The 19,355-nt window shown below is 38.0% G+C and overlaps 1 protein-coding gene across 4 annotated transcripts in view; it reads right to left on the minus strand.

Moving 5' to 3' along the window:
* Window positions 1-801: 801 nt before the first annotated feature.
* PTPN21 (protein tyrosine phosphatase non-receptor type 21) overlaps window positions 802-19,355 on the minus strand; it is a 47,755-nt gene continuing 29,201 nt past the window's right edge. For all 4 annotated transcript variants that reach the window (XM_051620659.1, XM_051620660.1, XM_051620657.1 and 1 more), the window contains 8 exons: window positions 19,250-19,334; window positions 15,806-17,271; window positions 13,444-13,581; window positions 10,756-10,977; window positions 9,509-9,637; window positions 8,960-9,194; window positions 8,275-8,435; window positions 802-7,406 (listed from right to left, as the gene is read on the minus strand). In XM_051620659.1, coding sequence (XP_051476619.1) covers window positions 7,278-7,406; window positions 8,275-8,435; window positions 8,960-9,194; window positions 9,509-9,637; window positions 10,756-10,977; window positions 13,444-13,581; window positions 15,806-17,271; window positions 19,250-19,334 — 2,565 coding nt within the window. In that variant the 3' untranslated portion in view covers window positions 802-7,277. The remainder of the gene's footprint in view (window positions 7,407-8,274; window positions 8,436-8,959; window positions 9,195-9,508; window positions 9,638-10,755; window positions 10,978-13,443; window positions 13,582-15,805; window positions 17,272-19,249; window positions 19,335-19,355) is intronic.

The raw sequence follows: 19,355 nt of genomic DNA on the forward strand, positions 1-19,355 counted from the left end.
AAAAAAAGTCTGATCAGAATTACTGGGTGTTTTTACCATGTGCTTAGGAACTCCAGTTACTCACATTGCCCTCTTCTGATTCTGAATCCACATCAAATAACAGCACTTTGCTCACAATGAATATGCACAGTACATTCCCTGGGATGTAGGAATAGTTCAGACAAGTACATAGATAGCTGGTAGTTAAAAACCTGGTCATTTCAGATATAGTTAAGTGGGCAGCACACCAGGCCTTTAGCAAAGACAAGGGAATTGCAATTGTCCAGCGTGAAATTGCAATGTCCAGCGTCCAATTCATTTATCATGATGTTCTGAGGTCCTGTGCTGCACCAGGTGTTACAAGACTTTTGCATCCCCTCCCTTTTTGACTAAATGCCAATTATAAAATGAAGAAAAATGTCAGTGTTAGTTATTGGTAGCAGCACCAGTGAGTACACAAGCAACTGTTTCCTCTCTCACATGCTTTTGGAAAGGATTTTTCCATTTTCAAAGCCTTTTTATCCCTCCTCCCCTTAAAGGTTAAATGGGAAATTAGATGTTCAATATTAAAAGTAGCTTTAGAAAATGCAAAATATTATAAACCACGATAGGGCAGTAGGCACAAGATTTTCCTGCCACAAAGATGATAGCTATTATTATTCAACAGTACAAGTTTTGTATCTGTACTGAGATGCAGGACAGTACCTGCAGTGCTTCTGAAAAGGGATAGCAACCTTGAGTAAAGAAGACCCAATCCACTGCTACACATGCAAAATAATTCCTCTGATTTTTCATTTAAAAATGGAACCATAAAAACTCACAGTTGCTTCAAATATTTATTTCCATGGCAAAAATAGACTATAATATATTCATTTCACATATATTACATTCAGTAATACAAGCTTTTCCATCTATGAAACACAATTTGTACATTGTTTTACAAACCAATTTCAGTTTTACAAGAATTAAAGCTGTTTTGATTATACATTTTTACAGTATTGGTGGCAAGACAGCAAAAATAGACACGTTAACCACTAGCTTAGTACTAGAAAATAATACTTCATGTTTGCTACTGTTTAAACAAAGTCCTATTTAAATCCTTGCATACTGGTTCATATGAAAACAGAAGAAAATGGAGCCAGATCCTGAATTCCTCTGACATCAAGGACTCAATCCTACAAAACTGCTGAAAGGACTTCAAACACCCATTTGTTTTAACTGAGAGAAGAGATTTCAGCAATGTGCAGGAGTGCACATATTTACCGATTTGCCAGGCCAAGCCTCTAAAATTTCCATCCAAGTCTCCCCCAGATCAGCCATAAAGATGACAGAAACGTTGGGTATTTCAAAGCAATTTAAGAAACTATCCTTGTTAAGAGCATATACACCTTGTCTGTCAGAATTACCCAGGATTAGCAAGGTGACTGGAGGATTTTACAAGGTTTTTCCCCATCAAGTTTCCTACCATTCTAAAAATTAATGGCATTTGCAAAGTCTTTACAGTACTTTAAAAGTATCCTAATTTTACCTAAGTATTTCTAAATGGAAAATAGCATTTAAATTCCCTTTATAAAAGCTAGGCACCTTCTGGAACTGTGCTCATAAAATTAGGAATTTGGTAGTTTGATTGCCATGTTTCTGAACCAAAATAACCTTACTGTACCCACAGGCTTGCTCTCTAACTTGCCACAGGCTGCATCTGTTGTAAACTCCATTCATTGGATCCTTTGCATTTGATTTCTACCTTCATTCCCCAATTAGAGCTGAAGAACAGACTTCTAAAGAACAAATACACTGGAGATCATTCTTCACCACTGAGTGCAGCATGGAAAACAGCAAAGAACAGAACCAAAGGTCATTTAGCAACTGCTTTTTTTTAAACGCTCACTGAAGTTAACAAATCCTTTTTTTTTTTTTTTCAGCCCCTGTAGACCTTGAAGTAACACATGATGCCAACAGAATACATCAAGTTAGCTGGTCCCCAACAGGTTCTTACAAAGAATTATTATGTTTTACAGAAATGTTTGAAACTGCTGTTAGAAGTTTAAGATTTTTTCCCTAACCTCATCACACTGTTGTATTAGTATCACTGCCTTGCAAATGCCGCACTGCAAAATAATGTCTAAGCACAGAGGAATTCCACATTTCAAGGGCCTGATTTTCAGCCCTGCCTTAACCTGGTGCAATTGACAACTACTTTAAAAACCTGGCTGCATTCATCAATTATGTAGATTTTCAAATCATCTAACCTGCATCCATTAGAAATCATCAACTACAAACTTGCATGTGTGCCTATTCCCCCTGCATTTTGCATGTGTAAAACCAGAGACGACGGTTTGAAAAATCTGACCTTTAGTAAGTAAACAGAAACTGAGCTGACAGATTGCATTAAACACATTTGGAAAAGAAGATACGTAAAAATAACACAACCCCTGAAAAAATATTTGGAGTTTTAAAAATCACATTTTAAAAAGCCAGGAAAAATAACACCTATAACTACATCTTCACTCACCCTGCCATGCCATGAAAAACATACCATATGAATCAAACCCTTCTAGCAGTTCTACTGTGGCTACAAACCATTCCAAATCAATCTCCAAATGCCTTCAGCCATTCCTCAAATCCTCACTCTTTACTTCCAACATTTTGTAGTTACACAAGAGATTTTTTTCCCAAACTATTTCAGCTACCTTTCCTTTGGATGCTGTAGCCTCATGCTTGCACATTCCTTCTGCATTCTTTTGGTTAATTCTTGTAATCTGTATTTAAATTTAAAGTAGACATGTGAGCATCCATGTTTTAAGGACTCAGGGTTTAACTGGCAGCCCATTTTAATTCCTACAATATCAGGAAGAACTGCAGGAATTCTGCATCTTGCAGAACTGGACTCTGGCTTTGCATGACTTTGCAGTACTGAAAAGAAAACCAAACAAACCCTAAACTCTAAAAGCACAGAGATCTTAGCAACTGAAGTCGTTTCTTTTAAATTAATAATTTGAACCTACTATTGAAATACAGTAACAAATTCACTATTTTTAGTCCATGGTTTATGAACCCTACTGATGTTAGAACTGAGGTCTCAATACCCAGTGAGCTTGTAGGATAAACGACCCTGCAATTCCCAAGTTTGGTCCAGAGGCCACTGAAGTACACAAGCCACTCAACTTTAACAGCTGCTCCAACAAGAAAAATGTAGCAGCACTCACAGGTGTGCTTATTACATTTACTTATTACATTTACTTATTACATCTTACTTATTACATTTGAGAAGCTATTTTTGGAGAAAATTGCTCTAAACGTCATCCAGTTTGAAAGAAACACACAGGATTACAAGAGAAGCCAAAAAGAAATTTCCCAAAATGCCAAGATTTTTTTTTTCATTTTAGTACACATTTATTTTACTTGGTTTTGGTTATTTCTTCTGCTTTTTTTCCTATTTTTTTGTGACAACTTAGAGCAGCTTTTCATTCACAGAAATTACAGTTCTGCCTTGCTCACCTGCTTTGAATTAAATGTATTTCTAGGTATAACACCAGCACCCTGCGCTTGTAGCTTTGACCATGCACTTGTGCAAAAGGTATCACCAGGAGAACAATACTAAGGCATAAGACTTTTCTTGCTCTTCATGGGGGACAGCAGAAAAAGGAAAGCACTGCTGTGCAGAAAAGCTGCAGAAAAGCTATGCAAAACTCCCCTGTGGATCACAGAGCTTCTCCCTCACAGAATGGGCTGAGGAGTCATCTGCAGCCTACAGCAAAGTCTGCTGAGTCAGTGACATCTTTGCAACGAGCAGGGCTCTGACTTAGGCTCTCAGAGTTGCTAGCCCAAGAGTACAAAGATTCACTGGCCAAAAAATCTCTCATCAGAGCAACCAACAAAGAAATCAAATGGGCAGAAGCCCTCGCCACAATCTGTGGGTTCTTCTCCTGACTCTTCACAGAATTTGATCCTAAAAAGCATTTTCCACCTAGCCCACTAAAGACAGTCAAATCTGCCTCCTGACAGCATATAGCACCTTTATTTATCCCTGAGAGCTCTGACATCCCTAGAGATCAGCGTCATCTTGCCCATTTACTGCAAAAATGTCTTCATACAACTTTTCTTACTAAAAAAGATCAGCTCAAATCTTGCATAATAATCTAGTTTCATCCCCATAAAACAGAAGCACATTTGGCAAAATGGACAGGTTTTCGGTGGAATTTTAAGCTTTTGACAGATAGATATACCTCTGACTCACACTGTGACTGGTTTTGGACAGTGGATGTTCTAATGTCCAACACTTCATGAAGCACTCAGAACAATTACATGTGAAAAAGAATCCCTTTTCAAGGCTCAGCGCAAAGTGCTAAAAACTGAAATTTCTTTTAAAAGATGACTGAAAATCTAAACAATGGTTTCAAAATTAAATTCGTTACAGGAGGTTGTTAAGTTTATTTTCATTTGGTATCTTGAGAAGAGAAATTGCTCATTTTCAGTGCTTGCTTGGAGCTATATGCTTGCACACAAAAGCAATCCTGCTGTCTTCAGGAGGTACACTCCCATAAAGTCCAATCTATTAAAGTCAAGTCTATTAATGCAAAAGCAGACTGCTGATGGACAGAACTGAAAGCTGAAGTGAAGGAGGTAGCAGTGTTACACTTAAAAAAATAAATCAAGACTGTGACTACCAGATAAGAGAGCAACCATCCAACTGCCTCTAAAAGTGAACACAACTTATTTCAACAAAACAGAAAAGGAAGACAAAAGACACTTGTTTCCCCACCTACTGCAGATAATCCTGTAAGCTTTGCATTAAATTGCTTCTTTTAACTGCTCCTTTTAATGCCTCACAGCTAATGTTCTGTCCCAGGAACTGCAGAACAGCTAAAAATTGTTGCTTGACATTGTGGTTGTATATAATTTCATTAAAAGCTGCACATATCTGGTTATGGAGATCACAGTCCAAAGTTTAGAAGTGGAAATGGCACAAGCCACATTTTAGAGTATACCTTCCCATTCAAAAATATTTCTGAAAATAGAAGTGAACTGAGGCAAAAAAAAGCAATGTTTTTAAAACACAGCATAATACAAATAGCTAAGTATGTTCATTTCTTTCAATACTTCTGTTAACCCCAATATGTTAAATTTGCTTATGGGCAAGATTTACACCTAAAGAATCAGTCTGCACTAACTGGTTTCTTCTGGACTTCCAGTTTTACATTTGGCAGTTAATATAGCCCAAACCATTCATGATTTTATGAAGAGAAAAATGTCTTTCCCCATCTGAAATATGCAATGTTACTTTCACTGAGAGCAGAACAATTCAGACTGCCTAAAGGCAGACCAAATGCTCTACACTAATATGGTGTATTTTAACGCAATACATTCCATATAGAAAGACATATTAGCACAATGTTATTAGGACCATGTGGGTTTTTTTTCTTTGTGGAAGTCACTTATTACAGAGGAAACCTACTTATTATTCCTCATTAATGTTTTTGGATACTATTATTGTTTTGAGGGGGGCTTAATTATTCAAAATAGCTTCCAAATCCTTATTATAGCTCAGAAAAATAACAATTTCACCAGTGATAAAAATAGTTTTCAGCTTCGTTTAGTTTTGCTAAGCAGGTATCACAGGAAATGGACACCTTAAACATCCCTGCAAAATAGTCTATCACAGGTTTGGGTTTTTAAAAAATGAAATCAAATAGCTCACTTTTAAATAGGGTTTTCCAGTCAGCATCTCAAAACACTTGAAAAGGCAGGTAAGACCACACTGTCCCCATTTAAAAAACCACATTGTCCTCATTTGAAAACCACAGGCAGAGGATTATTTAGGGATACTGTAATTAGACCAGACTGATGGGACAAAATGGAAACTACCAGAGGTATGAGTCATCTTCAGGTCCATGCCACAGCCATTGACTTAGCCACCTACACAGCTTCTAAAATACCCACATCTCCACTGTTACCTGTAAGTGCTCTTACATTCTGCAGATGTTTTCAGACAGCTTCTGTGGATATTCTTCACTGCAACACTGCACAGATTTAGCAAAATCTGTCCTAGTACTGACAAAAGAACCTGGAGGATTTTACAGAAACTTCTCATACTTTAAAGGATTTCTTGACTGGGAACATAAACATTTTCAATTGTCATTTTTGCACCGTGTAAATCAGCAATCACAGTTGCCACACCTCCTCCATAAGGTTTCATACCATCATTTCCGCTTCCTTCCTATGCACTTTCTTACTCCAGTTTTGGTTCTCTCACTTCATCAACTTAAAAGGCTCTTCCTAAAATAACAGGTTAGTAATGGTATATTACCATATGAAACAATGCGTGATTATGGTTTCTATGTTTAACTACATAAATAACAGAGCAAAAAAAGTGCTTAAAACATTTGCATCCACTTTGATTTCAGCCAGTAAAATCAAACTGTCCTCTAAATATATGAATAATACTGAATATGTACTTTCTCTCATCCATTTGTTTCCAATAACCTTTTATAATTATTTTCCCCTTCTTGTTGCAGGTAAACACGCCTCTGCTCAAATGGAAGTTATCAACAGGTAACATCATCTTTCACTTCTCAGTTCTGTTGCATGGCACTACAACTAACTACCAATAGCTTCCCCTAGTTTTTTCTGCATGATTTTTGAAAAGTTAGTTTAACCACTGTCAGTCTTCTCCTCTGAAAATATGCTGTTTAAAAAGTTTTGGATTATGGCGTTTCATGGTGTGGGTTTTTTTTTATTAAAAAATGCAAAATATAAAAATAACAGAGCTGCTCATTTTCCTGCGTAAACCAGAGGAAATCAAAAGTTCATTTTAAAAAATATAGATGTATTGTTCTAAATATAAAATTGAAAGCAGAATTATACTGCAGAAGACCTTGACATTCCCAAGGAACAGGTCTATCACCCTACGTGCATTTACAAATTTTAGCTTTCCCACAGTTAACAGTTATGTTTTAAAACATAATGTTAATCAAAGTGTGCCATGTACTTTCATTCCATAAGAATTCTTCCCAGAGTAACACCACTCTAAAGAACATACACAAGTACTTCAGACCAGTACAAGTAAAATCATTCTCTAATATGACCGCAGCTTGAACATGGGAAGAATTTAGTCCAGTGAAGATCCTGCTTTGCAGGGGCTGTTAACACTGACTTGCATTTAACAGTCACATACCAGCCCTAAAAGGTAACTGCATGATTCCTCATATGAAGAAAACACCAGTGAAAGCAGGTCTGCCTGGACAACCATCATTTTCTTTCTGTAAACTCTTGCAGTGTCCCTTAGGAAGTGGCACGGATTATATAAGTCTAGAACTTTTGAGAAACTGAATAAGAACTCCATAGACGAAAGTGTACTGCGAAAGAGTCTGCACCATCATCATTCTCTGCTGCCTCAACATGTCCAGAACCCGTGGGATGTCCAGCATCTGGAGGAAGGAAACAAACAATTTCAAGTAATTGGTGAGTAAGGAAACTGGCCTGCCCTTCCTCAGCAGGAGGTTCAGAGCAGTACCAGTGAGCTAAGGGTAGAATCAGCTGCTCTAATTTCAGCTCTGACAATTCCTTGCCCATGCCTGCAGAATGGACTGCATTACACCACTGGCCATGCCTATCTCCTCATCTGTGAAATACACATAATTTTAAACTTGCCTATCTCATGGGTCTTAAAGAACTCATGGGTCTTCAAAAACCTAATGGCTGCAAAATATGTCAGTATTAGGACAGGGATGCGCAACAAAACAGTTTGATAAACCTCAACTGTCATATAGTAGTATTAATGAACACTTTACATCTGTTCACGTCTGGCTAAAAGCTGACAGGACCAGTTTTTCTTTTAAAAAACTACTGCTTTATCCTCTGCTGAGACTGATACTGCAAATGCACTACACTTAGGAACAAAATATTTCATAATAAGCACAGACTGGCTACAAAGCATGTTCTTGAACGTTATCCATTAAAACTAAGGCATTACGTAAAAGTGCTGAAGTCAGAACAAAATCCTGAAATATGCTTAGCAGCCTCAGGCATACCTTGTTCCACTCAGTGACTCAACATCTTAGAGAGTCAAGAATTCAAATGAGCATTCCAGTACCCAGTGTGTAAGCAGGCAACTCTAGAAGATTATTAACTTCTGCTGAATTGCCAAGAGCTCTTTCAACCACAGTTATAAGGGCTCTTCCAAAGGCCACAGCTTGGGAAGGCTCAGATAGGTAGCCATGAAACATTTGTTAGGCAGGCTACTTACTCTTCCACTACCTAACATTATTTAAAGCAGGAGAAAGAAAAAGAGATCACCTCATTGTGTTCCAAGCAAGCAATCATGATCTCTGACAGTATGACCACTCCTGTTCGTCCCACACCTGCACTGCAATGTACCAGTACAGGAGGATTGGAGTTTTTAGGATCCGCAGTGCTGTTCGTATGGCGCCGCACTGACTGTATCTCTTCCAAGTATGCTAGTAAGAATGATAAATTCAGGAGATGAAGCCTTGTAAGCCTTGCTAATATGCTGTATGACCATCAGTAATTTAACAAATGACATCCCACAGAAAAATGATGCATGGCATAAATCACAAGTCATATCCCAACCAAAGCAATACAGATCTATAAAGATCATCTAAATTTTGCAAGGCTTTCCTTACCTCGTTCCCCTGTTCCCCACCAAAGGCAACTCATGGCTATCTTGCTACTTCTGGAACATACTCTGGTGTGCATTAAGTGTTGCAATTATGTTTTAATCTATGTGAACTTTTAGTAAATTGAGTATTTGGCTTTAGACATAAACAGTCACTTTAACAAACTGGCAGGTATACTCCTGCCAAAAATATAGTTCAGTGTCTCATGCTGGTGCAAAGAAACCTTATACAGCTGAATGCTTGGCATACTTATCAAAAGCTAACTCACACATGGCAGACATTTTAGGAGGTACTGAAAAAAAACAACCCAAAACCCCAAAACAAAGCTATTAAATACAACTTACATAGAAATCCCTTTAAATCCTCTGGACAGCCATGCTCTGGCCAGTCAGTATACTGCAGATGCCAAACTGTTCTCTCCTGTCCTGTGAGAAGATGTTTAATCTTCAAACCCGTAGTTGCATAGCAGCCTGAGTCAGTACGGAATCGTGTGGTTATCTTAAATCTTCCATAAGTTACAGTGTTGTGTCTCGAACCAAGACGTGGCCAGTATCTGAAGCTTTTTTCTCGCCCGCTTTCCTGAAAAGTGAAACACTCATTTAGCAAGAAACATAAGAACACTCATTCACCTTATGGTCCTGTAACAACTATTAAATCTTCTCTATTAAATACTACTACAGTGTTACAGTTTCTGTCGGAATAAACCAACTTTCCAGCAGAGTTTGCATATTTACATTTTTCTGCCAAGAAAAACAAGACAGAACAACAAGGGCATTACTTGAAATGTATATTTGATTGGTCTTCGTGTTGGAGTGAAGACCTCCTTCCTCTAACAGATCATACCAAAATAATTGCAGAATTTCTGGGAGAAACCGGACTCAGTGTCTACTCACTTCCTCTGCTGTCACCATAGCTATGATGGCAATCCCCTGTTCCCAGATCATTTGCCAGAAATCCTGACATGTGTTCTGCAAAGGGCCCTGCGTAGCAATGTAATCCCACTCTATGCCGCCAACGGAGATCTGCAAAAGGAAAGGCATCAGACTAGTAATTATTGAAAACTCCCTTTCTCCAGATCTTAAGTCAGACATTTGAAAGATGAACTGAAAAAAAGCCAACAACACTGCAGAGGTAGGAGCACACTGTGTGTTCTATCTGCCTCCCTTCATCTTGTCATATTAGATGCAGAGGAGACACAATGGTTAAGACTGCGAAGGCACAAAGCTACCTAAATATGTTTTACATCATAAGCAAAATGTAAAACTAAGTAAATAAAATTTAACTTCTCCTTTGTGAATTTAAGGTGTTCCAGCCAGTTTGAGTTTAGGGAAGCTTTCATGCCCTGCTGTAAATGCTATTATATGCACTAAAAAGTTTATCTAGCTTGAGAATGGTCAGAAGAGCTACTCAATATTTGGGAATCAGTATAGAAACTATTGTACCATGTCAACAGATTGATTAAAAAAAGGCAGCTACACAACTGCAACTGCTGCTTTGACAATCTCAAGTCTATTCAGAAAAAGCATGAAACAAGCTGAGTGGTACTTCAAGTAGGTAAATGCATTGAAAATTAATTACCTTGAAGGTTCTTGAGGTCACCTTGCCACTTCTTCACTTTTTTAAACAGTTTAAAGAGCTACGTCTGAGGAAAGGAGGCAACTGAAGTTTACAAAAGAGCAGGTTTCTGCCAGCTCCATCTGCTCCTCTAACCATCAAAAAAAGCTTAAACTGGGAGCTAGCTTACTGCCTACTGTGGATCTAGCCTGAGAAATGGAAGCAATATTAAAAACTGTCACTATGGTTCAAAAATACCATAATCATTGTAAAGGATCCCAGTTTGTTAAAAAGCTATTTGCCTTCTGTTAGTATCAGTCCACAGAGAGATGAGACGGAAAGGAGACAGTAGATCAATATAGAAGCAAAACGCAAAAAACCTCTCCAATAATTAACCCTCCATTATTCTAGGTAATGAGGAAAAGCAGGTTCTTCCTTTCCCCTAAAAAACCACGGTAGATGAAGGAAAAGACAAAAAAAAAAATGGAGGGATTCTTACACATCTGACCAAACCAAGCTGACAACCAAAACCATTTTTCATTACCGCATGAACTGGAAAATATTTCTCCAACAATATTTCTCTCACCTTGATATGAGATGCATTGATGTAACCCGTGTTATTTTCTTTGGTTGGGACTAGCTCTACTCTGGTATCATCATAAGGAAGGACATCCTGGAACCGGTTTCTTTCAGCATTTTCAGGAAGCCGAGCTATTGAGCACTCACCATCTATGAGTCTTTTTTTCTGAATGCGCTCATACTCAGTAAACACCATCCCCTGCTCTAACCGGTGTTCCAGAACTTTACACTGAAAGACAGAAAACAGATAAATGTACAAAGTCACATTCTAAGGCAAGTCCATTTTAACAGAGAATTAATGAAGTATAAAATGTATGTATTTCCCTCTATTACACACTTTTTCAATGTTTTTCAGCTATGAATGTTTTCACAAACATACAAGAATAAATTAGAAGAACCCTAACTAGCAGGAATTTGTTCACCTGAAAACTAAGAAGCCTGTTATACTTCACTAGGTCACAAAGACTGTGGATATCACTGGTGAAAGACAAATTACTTCATAGTTTCTATAAAGATGAGCCAGCTAGGCAAAGAAATATTTAGCCAAACCAGATAGCTATGCCATACTACAAACTGCCTCAAATGCCTTTGGACAAGAAATACTAAATAATCCTCCTGCTCAACACAGCATGTTAGGTTACAACATTTGAAAAGCTCTCTTTTAACCTTGTAATAATAATAAAAAAAAAAAAAGTAGTCTACTTTGTTATCTACTTTTTTTTGGAGAAAAACTCTAAAAATGCAAAACAAAACATTTGCTCAGTCAATGAGCTAATAATTCACTACCAATATTCCACATATTCTTAGTGTGAAGGAACTAAACTTTGTATAGAGCAGCAAATCCTTCTTAGAACCCCTTGCTGCAGCTGAGGTGTAAAACCTGGATTTTTCCCTACTAGTATGATTCAAGCTGTTTTATTTAATAAGCTGCTCCCTCCCCACCCTGGCCCCGATTTATTCTTTCAAAACTAAGTTCTTTCAAAATCATAAGACACTTCTGGAATTTCAGCATCCCTTTGCCAACAATAATTAGAGGAATAATATGTAAGATTTCAGCCAGAAAATTTCATCTATGTCACATGTCCCCAGCCTCTCACAGCAACTGCTCTGCAGTATCAGGTCAGAAGAGTGTCTTGTATCAAATAACCATAATGCCAAATGTTGCAGAGGAAGGTGTAAAACCTCCATCATACACTATTTGAGTATCAATATATCAGCTGTACAAACTCCTTTATTATCTTTAGGCTAAATTCCCTCATTTAAGCTGATAATAACATGAAGCTGAGCAATGAAACAGGCATTGAATCAACTTTAAAGTCATAATCTAAAACATCTGTGTCCAGACTTCCTTTCATGACACATGTCTGCTTGACATTGCCTCTTCTCAACTGTGTTAGGAATTACACCCATTTCACGGTATCTGTTCTGCCTTTACATGACTGCCTAAAGAGAAAGTATAGTGACATGTCTTGTTCGTAACCTGACTTTATGGATTCTTCTTTTATCTCAACACTCTGGACAGAGCTGGCTGAATAATTATATGGCTGAATTCAATAGAGGTCAGTGCAGGAAGAGATTATGGCTGTAAAAGAAAATAACCACTTTAAGGAGTGTATATATAGCTCAAAAAGAACTTCAACTGTGTTGAAATGGAACAGTCAGATCTTCCTCTTATGGACCTCACTCCAAATCTTCAAACTCAGACTGGGCCTTGCAATAAATTTTCTTGGCCTCTTCCTTAAAATCGCAGCTGGTGAGAGCAGGAATATTTTTCAGACTCTTTCCCCTGCCCAGTGACTGTCAACAAATTGAGCTGGAAGGAGACTGCAGCTGAGGATGCCAACCATGCTCAGAACCACATTCTAAAGAGACCACTGGTTGCAGAATGTACAATTATCACTGTAGACCTTAGTGTATCTAGTTGCTCCCTGGTCATATGTGTGATGACAGCACTCTTCTACCCTTCAGAGGCTGGATATTGACTGCTTGTCACCTTCCTGCAACCTATTTAATGATACATGAGGCAGGCTGAAGTATATTTACTGATGTTGTTTACCCTGACACAAGCAGATGGAGTCTTGTATTTCTCAAAGAATGATCCTCAAATGCTAGGAAACTGATGTCTTCTTAGTGATCTGAGAACTCTCACTGAATTTCAAAATTTCTGCAGATAACACAAGTTCCACCTGTATTTTCAGAGACCCACCTCAGGAAAGCAGATAAATACAATCTGCACAACTGTACCATGGGGATGTAGTTTAACTACAAAATTTATTGTAAAATGGTATTAATTACTAATTGTTACAACTAAGTGCAATCTCACAGTCAGACTTCTGGTTTTCATGTATTTTCAGTCTGGAAAACACTAAAATTAAGAGAGAAAAAAGAAAGACCTGGCACAAAAAAGTACCAGTAGATACTAGTTAATTTTTTTCCTGTATGTTTAAAGGGCAAACTGTAATCTGATTCACTATTGTCTTAAATGTAAAAGGAAAGCCTGAGTTACACCCAATACTTCTAGCAATAACTTATCAATCAGAAGTCTCATTCTTCACTCTGTTTCTGTTCTTAGTATTTCAGTGGCTTTGAATCTGAAGCATTTTAAAGTTGACACAAAGCACCATTGATATGCATTTCATTCTGAAAAATCACTAGTGTAAAAGAGAAATCAAGTGTTAAAAAAACTCCAACATACCCGTTCATCATTTGTTGCTCTTGTTGATTCTTCCTTTCCCTCATCTGGCAGAGGCATTCTAGTCAAGGTTAGTCCATTTAGGGCAGCTAGCTTTAGAGGCCCTATTTTTTTTGCATCATTTTTATTCTTTTTCATGCCCTGCAAAAGAAAAGCTAAAACTTATGAACAGCCTTAAATGTCTGATTACATTATAAAGCAGAAACTAGATTAGTTCAATTAAGCAAGGATACTTCTCCAACTCCTTCTGCAAACAGCTCTGACCTTTTTTTTTGATAAGCACCACAGGGAGAGATTAGGGTGGTGGGACCACATTCCTCCAAGGACACAACACAAGTCTGTCTTCATTCCAGACAGGTTAATGAAACTGCATGAGAATGACAAATATCCCTACAAAGCTCACAACTGAGGGTGTGAAGTGACAACTTTGGATAATTAACATTCTTGGACAGAACTGAAATAACTTCCCAACCCCAAAAATACACAAAAATGTTTCTTACTAGACTATTCAGTTTGCAGGCATTTTTCTTCCCTACAAGCAAGCCTAACAGTGAGCATACACCTTTAAGATATTTGAATATAGTTAAACATTTAACTAAGTTTGCAACAAACTGCACATACAAAACAAGAACACAGAACTGCAGACAGATGTGAGCTCTGAACCAGGCCATGAATCTAAATTATTTAAGTTACCATTCGTTATTTGAGAAAAATACCAAAGGGGGCTTTTTATGAAAGAGGAAATTAAAATGATTCTTATAAAAAAGCGTAAGAGAAAATTAATCATTTGTGCAGTTGCTAAGTTTGGTTGTTAAGAAAATTACACTGAAAATGTAAGTATATATGCTGCTTGAATGCTTTCAAAAGCTAAATGGTGTAAGGAATAAGAATTCAAAGCTAAGAGGATGAGATCACATGTAAAAGCAAACACAAACACAACAGTTAAGAGCTCACTGAAAAGCATAATGTGCAAACATTGGTAGGAACCAGCTTTGTTACCAGGTTATTCATCTCAATACTGAATACAGAAAGAGACACTCTTATATGTTACTGAGCATTTTACTGAACAATTCCAGTGTAAAAGCGTTAAATATCAATTTCATTTCAAAGGTTGATGTGAACATTTACATAGCTATCAGAAGGAAAAGTCAGGGTATGATTTTGGTAGACACATCAGTGTCTGAAAATGTATCTTTTCAAGAACAAAATACCTTATAAGTGACTATCTAAATATGAACATAAGGAGAAAGGTATCACTTTTTTTTTTTTGCTGTCTCCACATAATAAACAGGCAGAAGGAGATTTAGAAAAACACAGACAATTGTAAAATTAATTGGAGCTGATGAAGGTTCATTTCCTTGTGTTCAGCTCCATATAGAGCAAGTCTGACAAACAAAAAATTGTGAAAGCAGTTAACTATTTAAATGCATGCCTGCTGCTGCTGCAACAGTTACTACAGCAGCAAAAGCTACAAGGCAGTTCCGCTGCAGTCGTATTTCTGCAGAAAACTATTTGACACTAACTCCAGCAGGCAAAGTTAACAAAATCAATTTTAAAAGCCAAAATAATAATAAAAATTGTCTACCTCCATTAGCACCCAAAATATGCCACAGACTACATAAAACTGGAAAAAGGTTTAAAACAAAATGAGTAGTAAGGACTGGAAGTGAAATTGCACAATGCCACACAGACCTTGACATTTCTATGGGGTGGGAATTACAGAGAAAGTGTAACTTGCAGTTGTTCACTATTTATGGATTCTTAAGATTGGAGAAGGAGAAAGAGACATGGTGAGCAAGAAATACGTTTAGTGGGATAAAAATAGCTTGAAGAGAAGGCAAAAGGGAACGGCTATGAAAGGGGAAGCGATGGAGGAAAGAAGAGAATGCAAGAAAACAAATTACTGCCTAATGCATCATGTTCCCTCTTCGGTCAGAAGAAGAAAGCAAACAAATCAAAACAACTAAATATTCAGCTACATCCAATTTTCCAGAGGAAAGAAGATTAGAAAGTTGGAAGTGGAATGGAAAGAGTTGCTTCTGTTCCAGGTAAGTATAGGTAGGGCAGAATTTGAGATCTAGAACTGACTTTGAATTAGCTGTTGATAGCCAGGTAAGGTCTATCAGATGGAGGCTGCAGAGCTGGATTTGTATGGGAGGACTATACAAACAGAAATCAGATATGGCAGAGAAGGGGATAAAGGATAACTAAGCAAAGTTAATCAGGGGAAAACAGAAAAATAAAGGTCAACCTTAAGACAGCTTTTAATTCACATGTTTAAAAACAGTTTTTAAAACAAGTTGAATAAAAACTCCACACAACTCCCACTACAGAATAACCCAAAAGAAGAATAGTATCCACTTACACCTAGCGGGGGAAGGCCTTCCACAATATTCTTCTTTCCAGACAAAAGATCCGACACAGGTCTCTTCTTCACTGAATCTTTCCTTACTCTGTATCTCCCTGATGTTGTAAGATCAGATTCCGACATAGATGGAGTAAGCAGTCCTTCCCCTCTTCTCTGCACCTGGCTTTCTACTAGTAAATGGACAGGGCTCATATCTTTCATTCTCTTTTCTGTCTCTGTAATATGTAATTTAGGCTCAAGAATATGCAAAGGGCCAGCAGATGAAGGAATGGAGCTGTAAGGGTAGTTCAGAACTGAATCATGGGAATAACCACCCATAACAGATGAAAGTTGGGTTTGATCTTCTGGGAGAGGAGAAAGACTTGAACTAGCCTTGTTTTCTTCTTCAAATTCTTCTTCCTCCTCACTACTGTGAATCAGCATAGTGGCATCTGAAAGGGTTTTCTTATGATCACAGTTCACACTTTCCTCTTGCTCGCTTTCTTTTTGCTTTTTTCTCTCCATCAGAATGTTGGGCTGTGACCCTTCTGAAATAACTCTCGGAAGAGCCACATCTGCTGCAGAAGCTGACATGGTCCTCTCTTTAATTCTTATTCCTTCAAAGCTGGGAGTCAAGCCTGCTATTTCAATGCTGTTCCTTTTCTGCAGCTGAGCATGGCGTGCTGATGTTAGAGGTTCACTGACTTCCTGGAGAGAATGTGCCACAGGCAGGCTGTCTTCCTGAAATGTCTGGACAGAATGGTGCACTCGCCTTGTGATAAGATCTGGGTTGCTGCTGCTAATGTAGATATGTCGTGAAAGGTCTGGAGTACTATTTGCCGGTCTTGGGTACGGGTACGGGGGAGGTGGTCGATAGACTTGGGTCTTCATTATATTTGGTGCTGGATAGTCCTGAGCCTGGAGCTGCACATTTGTCAACTCAGGCACACTGACTGCCCCAACAACTGGGCGCTTTTCAGCAGGATAGGGATAGGGGGACTGGCTATGAAAACTGTAGTTCAGGTTAAATGGATAGTGGTTAGATTGTGGGGAAGTGAAGTGAGCATGTTCTCGTATTTCAGGTTGACTGTAAACTAAGGCATCAGGCCTGCTGTAAGCATAGGAATTGCTAATGTTAAGATTTCTCATTGAATGACTCTGCCTATCTGTGTGCACCATTCCCCTGTTGAGTTGTCTCATCACAGTTTCATAGTCCGGCGTGGGGCGGTAAGAAGGTGGTATGAGTGCACTGTGTCTGTGTGATGGGACGTAATCAGGTCTGAGGACATCACTTCCAGTAATGCTTGGGTTAGAGGACATGGGGGATGGCTGCAAGTAATGCTGTGGATTGTTCAAGGAGTTTGTGCTGTGTGCACTATAGACACTACCATTGCGGATCCGACCACTGTAGTCATGAGGGGCTCTATCCAGGCTAGTCTGAGAGTGACAGTAGTATCCATTCTGATTGCTCACAAAGAGGTTATCTGAAAGTAAAGTTTAAGAACAATCTTATGTCTGAGACATCAAAGATATCCTCTATTAAGATGTAGATAACCAATGTTTGAGATTTTCAAAATCTCAGCTATTCTTATCTAAGTATTGAAATGGGAAAGAAAAAAAACACACCAGCTTTTCTGTTATGCTAAGGTATGTATACCAGAAGAACTATTATGTTAATTTAGATTATGCCAATTCCTATTGAAAAAAAACAACAACATTGTCTCAGTTTAAGAATGGCTTTCTCCTGTTTAGGAAAGGTTTCCTAAATTTCAATCCAAGTTAAACAAAATCCATATGAATCTTAAACCTCACTAAATGAAGGAAAGAACATCTACACAGGCTTTGTACTAATATAATGAGAACAGTTTAAACAGCAAGGAAGAAAAAAAAGCAACAAAAAAAGCAACAAAAACCTAAAAAAAATCCCACAACAACTAAACTAAAGACCCCTCTCTCCTCCTCCCCAGTCCATAGTAGATACACTATGACAAGACCTTCAAAAAAATGTTTAAAAAAATTTCAGATTAACTTTTCTCCAGACAGTCTGGAAGGACAGTTTAAACCACAACCATATATGGTTTGCACACTGACATATATCCACTCTGGTGGGTAAAGAAAATGATCTAAGAGTTTATACATTCAATAATTAAACCATTACTTCATTGGATGGACAAACTGCCAAACTCCAGGAGACAACAATTCAGCTATTGCTTTAGATACCTTTCATGATTTAACTCCTCAGGTTCACAAAAAAAAAAAAAAAAAAAAAGCCACGCTTAGGTTAATGAATTTGCTGACAGTTTAAAAAAATCTGGTTTTGTAGAAAAATTGCTCAAAAATAGACTGGGTGCAGAAGCAGGTATCCAGCAATAATTCCAAAACCATATTAGAAAGAATTCAGCTACATTCTTTATGTATATAACCTGTACCTTCATGAATATTCTGTAACTCCATTTAGATAGAAAAGATGAGGACAGTCCATTCCTTGAGACATCTCATTGGGGTTTACTTGGGCTTTTTTCTTTCCTTTCCTCAACCAAATACATACGAACTCCGTAACTTGCAAACTTCCTTAGCCTTTCAATTCCCCACCACCTTACAGTCTAGCAAATTCCAAGATAAACTTCTCTCTTCCTGCATCCCATGTTTACTATTTTTCTTTTTATTTTTTTTTAATTGTCTGAATTGTCTGGGGACTCAGCTACTCCCTGAAGCTATTCTGATCAATATTGACAAGTATCTCACAAATCCATAATGTACCAGTTTAGTTCATGAACCAAAAAAACAATGGTGAGCTTAAACTCCCACAACGGACCACAGTCGCTGCATATGCTATCATAACTCACTTTGCCCATAACCCACAGGACAGGATATAGAGAAGGAGCAACTGAGGGTACTGGGGTTGTTTAGCCTGGAGCAAAGGAGGCTGAGGGAAGGAAGATCTTAACACTCTCTAAAACTACCTGAAAGGAGGTTGGAGCAAGGTGGGGGTGGGTCTCTTTTCCCAAGCAGCAAATAATAGAACAAGAGGAAACCCTCAAGTTGTGCTGGCAGGGGAGGTTTAGACTGGATTTTAGGAAAAATGTATTCACTTAAAGGGTTGTCAAGCATTGGAAAATGCCCAGGGAAGTGGCCGAGTCACCATCCATGGAGGTATTTAAAAGAGGTGTAGATGTGGTGCTTAGGGACATGGTTTAGTGGTGCACTTCGAAGTGCTGGATTAATGGTTGGACTTGATAATCTTAAAGGTCTTTTCCAACCAAAACAGATTCTATTATTCTATTTCACATTAGCCTATATGCCTAGAGTAGCAGCAAACACTTCAGTAAGTGCTGTAGTACAAGTCTATTCCATTTTCACCCTATGAATTTATTCAGCTCTAGCTGAAGTAGTTATAAAATGCAAATTATAGCTTTTACCTTCTAAATTTGGGTAGCGTGGCCTTGGATTTAATGAACTTACCTTGGGAGGATGCATATGGTTCAGTATAATGACCATTGTAATGCAGCTGAGGTGGTGGAGGCATCATGTAAGGCTGAGGCTTGGGCTACGAAAGCAAGCGTCTTAT

Source organism: Apus apus, chromosome 5 (assembly GCF_020740795.1).
Source record: "Apus apus isolate bApuApu2 chromosome 5, bApuApu2.pri.cur, whole genome shotgun sequence".
NCBI classification, from domain to species: domain Eukaryota; kingdom Metazoa; phylum Chordata; class Aves; order Apodiformes; family Apodidae; genus Apus; species Apus apus.